The following is a 6242-nucleotide window of genomic DNA, read 5'->3' as shown; positions in this document are numbered from 1 at the left end:
TTTTACAATTATATCATTACCATTTTTAATTCATTGCTTTAAATATCTTATTTTAGAATCTGTTTGATCATTGATTACTTACAATTAATCACATGAAAATAATATTGTGAAAAATAATTACAAACACATTTGAACTTGAGGTGGGAGGGGTAACTTGTTCACTTATGACATGGCTCCTTCATACATTTTAAAACTCAAATGTGGCACTTGAGCAAAAAAATGTGCCCACCCCGGCCAGAAGTGACCTTTTCTTATATTCATGGTTTGGTCACTCTACAAAAGAGACTGACCTCTTAAGGCCATCACCTAGAAGACCTCAGGGACTGAAGAATCCACAGAATGACTGGTATTCTCGCACACTGTCATGTCTAAATACGTACATTGCTTAAGCCTGTTTTCCTTGAAGCATGGCAAACGACATTAAGCAAGTTGAATTCTATCATGGATAAGCATGCAGTTACATTTTCCACATTCTTTGTGTTTGTTTTCAGCTATACAGGGAGCTCTATGGGCTTTGTTGTCCTGGCCTTGCCTCCTCAGCACCTGTTTCCTGCTCGAGTGTACGGACCAGGACCAGGTCATCCACCCCTACTGTTTATCTATTTCACAGGATAAGCTTCTGGATAGGGTGATCCAGCATGCCGAGCTCATCTACCATGTCGCAGAAGAGTCATGTTCTTTGTTTGTAAGTACCGCAAACACAGAAATTCAATATTTGCAGCGCAGAGTGGGGCTAGCCTTAAGCACACGTGTATATGTTAGAAGGATTCGCAAATCCATAACAACCCATTTTATTCAATTAACAAGAGCAGAATTCCATATCTGCTGAATACAAGAAAATTCCATATTTTATGCATATGTGGCTTCTCTCCCTCCCCTTGTGTCTGCATCATCTGCAGGAGGACATATTTGTCCCATATCCATTGCGGCTTCAAAGGAACCAGGAGGCCACTGCGTGCTTTACAAACGCTATCCCTATTCCAAGCTCCATTGGTGAAGTCCAGCAAATGTCTGTAAGCACAAGATGATGCATTTTTTTGTTTTGTTTGTTTTTTAACTACGACGTGTTATTTTAAACATCAAGTGAAGTATGAAAGAAGCTGGGAAAGTATGAGTTTGTCCTGAATTGGGGGGCAATTTAGCTATTAGCACTTTTGAAAAAAAAAAAAAAAAAAAAAGAGTTATTCTTTCAGAATGTTTTGTTATGTTTTCAAGAAAAACACTTAATAAGCCATGATATAATTCGATTGGTCAGCTCATTCATAGTAAGTGGTAAACTTTAATGCAATGAATTTAGTTGAGGAATTTAGCAGTTGACAAAACATCTACATTTAAATGTATTTAAAGATTTTGTTTGCATTTTTTTTTATTTTAGTATAACTATTTTAGAAATCAGTTCCATGAATCAGTACAATGCAGTTCACAACAAGTATATTTCAAATTTTATGAAGTGGGGAGTTCAGATCAATTTAAGAGGGTCCCATGTGTTTTCTGTCATAACATGTAACTCGTTATGTCTAGTAAATCATGTGTGTCTTCTAGGACAAATGGTTGCTCCACTCGGTGCTAATGCTGGTCCAATCGTGGATTGAGCCCTTGGTTTACCTACAGACAACAATGGACCGCTATGATGGAGCTCCAGAAATGCTCCTCAATAAGACCAAATGGATGTCAAACAAACTTATCAGTTTGGAGCATGGAGTTGTCGTTCTCACTAAAAAGGTAAGTCCGTAAATTGCGTAGTGAAAGCTTCAAGAACAATCTGGGTCACGATGATGGTTGTTGACCTCATGAAGTTTTCCATATAAAATTCCGGAGTCCAAAGAGTTTTTAATCATAGTTTTTTTTTTTTTTTTTTAAACTTCAGTGATTCAACTTTCTTAACTGTTACATACGTGTAAAAAACAAACAAAAAAAATGTTTATGTGTATGAAACTCGAACGACACTTCACTAGTCATTTACACGCGAATTAGTAGCCATGATGCTTGCAGTTTTCAGCATTTTTATATACCAATTAGTAACAGAATATTCTGCAAGAATAATTGCAGAATAATGAAAAACTAAAGCGAGACAAGATTTCAAAATATAATTTATACGTTTTTTTGTGACATTTTTGTGCGGTGTTGCGCTCTGAGGTTTTTCTAGTTTCAAATATTCCGCTTTTCTCAATAAAAGTTGGGAAACCTCGCACATTGAAAATGAACAATTAATCAGTGATTTTGACAACTACTGTTCAAATCTTTATGTTGCAATCAATAGGAGTCAAATATTCCCATAATGTGACTGAATGTATCTGTCCAGATGCTGAATGAGGGCCTATTGACAACGAGTTACAGCGACCAAGGCTTGTTCCAATACGACATGCAGACTGATATGGTAGAATCTGTCATGAGGGACTACGTCTTACTCAGCTGCTTCAAGAAAGACTCCCATAAAATGGCGACATTCCTCAACCTTCTTAAATGTAGACAAACCGAAGATTACAACTGTGCATAAAAACAAAGTCACACACTTTTAAACTTGATAAGTATTTCTAGTAGATAGCATCATGGGGGAAAATGACTTGAGAAAAAACTGAAATAAATCTTTCAAAGACAATATACCTTGTGTATTTGATCATTTATCAAGGCTAATACTAGCTAAAGTATCAATCTGTGTATTGATGTGACGCCAAAACGTTTCCTGCCCAGATGTTCAGAACTCAAACCTGCTTATAATATTAACAGTCAGAGCGCAATACCCGAGAGTAATTTTGACTACCTCTGGCTTAATTAACTAAATGAAGAATGTTGCAGCCCTTGACAGGCTTATTATAATCAAGTCATCCGCTTGGTAATCACAATAATTTTAATTCATTTTTAAAACATGAAAGGCCCCACAAATGATGTGAAAACAGTCAGTGCTAGTGCTTACTGCTGTTAGTGTGTGGTGTACTCATAATGACCAACAATTAGACCAATCCTGAGATTTTAGTAACAACTGATTAAATACTGGTGCCAGTATCAACTATACAGAGTACTTTTTAGTTAAATAAAATGATATTTTTTAAATTGCTTGTTCTATTAAATGTCAGATAAAACATACAGATTTAATTCTTAAGCATGCCGTAATAATAGAAACATACCTGCGTTGTTGTAATGAAAGTTACCATGTACAAAGTAGTAGTAGTCTTAGTAGTTCTTAGTCCCTGCCTCTCAAATTCCTTCAGTCCAGACACCTTCTCCTATCTTGTTTTGATTTAATTTATCAAATAACATCATCAGTGCAACCTTATTTAGCATAGTTTCGGTTTCCATTCCGCTGGACTTGTCCTGTCAATCACAAAGAACACGAGGGGAAATTGTGCACTCTGATTTCAGGTAGTTACTTGCAGTTAACTTCATGTGATCCTCACTCGGACAATTTATTTTGTGTTGTGACATAATAGATAGAAAAAGCTCAACTCTACCAACTATAACCAACTATACCTCTAAAATGTCTACAAGTAGGGGTCTACTCAAGTGCCCAGGAACCAACTCAGCTCGTCACACACAGTTTACTTCGGCCCATGATAAGCAGAATATTATTGAGTAATAAATTCCAGACATTTTTATAGAACCGCCTTCCCATCATGTGCTAACTCTTGAAAGAGCCCCAAGTGTGTTGCATACTATGCAAGATAATTGTATATGTTATAATTGAAACTTCATGGCTTGGAGGCAGAAAATCTAATTAAGCCTGCATGATGATTTGCTTGTTGGTTCAAAAGACAAAGAGCATCAGCATTAGCTGGGCGGATGCTTAAACCTTGTAATGTTTAGAGCATTTGTTTTCTTTGTAGCCATTGGCTCTTATTTTAATGGTGATGTGTATTCAAGTCAAACAGGAGACACAAAACATTTATAGGCATAGGGTTACCTAACACGCGTTATAATTCACAAACCCACAGGCAGACTGTGTATTTGGTTTCACTGGCAATTTACCAGACTTAAAACCCAACCACACACGCACACACACTTGAAATAAGTAATACTATTTACATTTGATGGTTTTCCAAGCAGATTGTGGAAGGACAAAAAAATCCATCTTGACACACGTCACATAGCAGATTCTTTGTTCAAAATAATCTCATAGAAATCTGACAATTAGCTCTTGAAGACTTTGATCAGAAAGGTAAAGAACATGCTGAAATTCAGACAGAATACCAAATTGTATTTATCTTTTAAATATTACCCTGACCAAAATAATGTCAGAAAATGTACCATTTGTATTAGTATGCTTTCTTCTCTCTCGCTTTTTTTTTTTTTTTTTTAATTCGACCAGCCCCTTATGTGGGTTAGCAGTACGTATCAATTTGGATTTCGGGAATTGATTCGATTCAATTCACAACTCAATTCACTTTTAATTCCATTATATCATGCACCAATTTTACTTTAATAACGAAGTCCTTCCCAGAAGAAGTCAAACATTGTACCGTAATTTTCGGACTATAAGTCGCGTTTCTTTTCATAGTTTGGGTGGGGGGGGGCGACTTATACTCAGGAGTGACTTATATACATATGTTTTTTTCACTTTTTTGGGCATTTTATGGCTGGTGCGACTTATACTCCGGTGCGACTTATAGTCCAAAAATTACGGTAGTTAAAATATGAATATGTATATTAAGAATGAATAACACAAAATTACATTAATAAAGTACTTTTTAGTTCAAATGACCCGAATAAAACACAAATGCAATGAATCAAACCACAGGGCAGGCTGTGTAAATAAAACGTTTTTGTGCAAATGTCACAGTTATGTATTGTCAAAATAAATATAACAGCCACAACCTTAAAAATGAACTATTAATTGAAGCAATCAGAAATAAAATAGATGTTTTTGGTTTTGCAAATGTCAGAAAATGTTTTTTTTCTGTTCGTCCAAATGCAGTGTTGAGCTGCGTTTGCTTTGCAGACAATACAAACTTAGCGTCCGGGTGGTGTCCTGTTAGATGGTTTCTGAAATACGTGGTATTGCCGGAATATTTCACTATCATGCCACAAATATTACATATCATTTTGCTCTGATGAACCAGTTCATTGCTGCCGGTGTTTTTTGAAACCAAAATGTTTCCAAACATCTGCCTTAAAATTTGCTGGTGTTTCCAATGCTTCCGGCATGTTGTCCTTGAGCCCTAGTTAGCAGAATTTCCCAGCCCTTATGGCGGGAAAGAGGGACTTTCACATCACAAAATTGTACTACTAAATGTGGAACCTGTGAGTATGTCACCAAGTCTGAATGAAATCTAACTTTTTTTCAAAATACTCATATCCCTCCTTCATCTCATCAGCTTGTCAGCAATAATTGGAAAACATCTTAGCTGGACAATTCTGAACCAGCGGCTGTTGAACAAATGTGTTTCCTTTAGGCGAGGAAAAAGCAAAATGCCAAAAGAGGTTCATCTTAAATCAATGCAATTTCCTGCTCTTTACGTCGGTGCCCAAAGGGAGCTTCTTGGCGTTTTACACTTTTACTGTGAGTCTCCACAAGCTGAGAGAGGGACGTGGTGGAAAATGTATTTGTCTTTCTGCCAATGTGTCTGCTTTTGTTTTTCAAAGATCAAAACCAGGTCTCAAAATCTTGTGCATTTCCTTCACTTCAGTAAGCTCTTTCATTACTTCAAATATAATAATTTCCTTTTCGAAAAGACTCCAAGGATTACCAGTGTACGCTTGGCTTTCATGTCATTCTTGTCTTTCCTCAGAAGAAAAGGTTTGCTGGGAGCTTGTGCATCCCATGAAAATGGACAAACGACTTTTAAGTGCAAACGGATCTTGATCAGTGTGGTCAGTTCCCTTTGGGTTCAGATACTCCCATTTATCCCCCTAAATCCAGTCAACATGTTATCAAAACACCTTTTGTTTGACATCGGGAATTTACTCTTACAAAGAGTGTCTTGTCAGTTTGATCGTATTTACTTTTGTGTTTTCTTTTGGAACGTGTTCATTCATAGCTTGTCAGTTGTGTCCACATCACAGGAAACTTGTTGTGATTGTTTGATACTTTTAATCTGTTATTTTTTTCATTTTAACTTGCGTTATTTTATCATTTAATAATATTCTAAAGGGCATTGTTTTTTCTTCTTTAAATTAAATGTTTTATGAGAGTACTTTTGCCTTGCGTCCCTGCATGTGGGTCCTCCTTACCCCTCAACGCAAACCCTGAATCCTACCACAGTGAGCAAACTCGTAGTGAGTCGCGCCCCACTAGGCTTTCCCATAAT

The 6242-nt window shown here is 36.6% G+C and overlaps 1 protein-coding gene across 1 annotated transcript; it reads left to right on the top strand.

Annotated features, from left to right (window-relative positions):
* Positions 1-317: 317 nt before the first annotated feature.
* On the top strand, positions 318-2549 carry smtla (somatolactin alpha). The gene is made up of 5 exons (XM_061281218.1): positions 318-346; positions 492-685; positions 900-1013; positions 1543-1722; positions 2303-2549. Exons 1-5 carry the CDS (start codon positions 340-342, stop codon positions 2495-2497), a joined length of 690 nt encoding a protein of 229 aa, XP_061137202.1. The 5' UTR covers positions 318-339; the 3' UTR covers positions 2498-2549.
* The last annotated feature ends 3693 nt before the right edge of the window (positions 2550-6242 follow it).

This window comes from Syngnathus typhle, linkage group LG6, assembly GCF_033458585.1.
Source record: "Syngnathus typhle isolate RoL2023-S1 ecotype Sweden linkage group LG6, RoL_Styp_1.0, whole genome shotgun sequence".
Lineage (NCBI taxonomy): Eukaryota > Metazoa > Chordata > Actinopteri > Syngnathiformes > Syngnathidae > Syngnathus > Syngnathus typhle.
The sequence above is the reverse complement of the archived record's forward strand: the minus strand, read 5'-3'. Positions and strand labels throughout refer to the sequence as shown.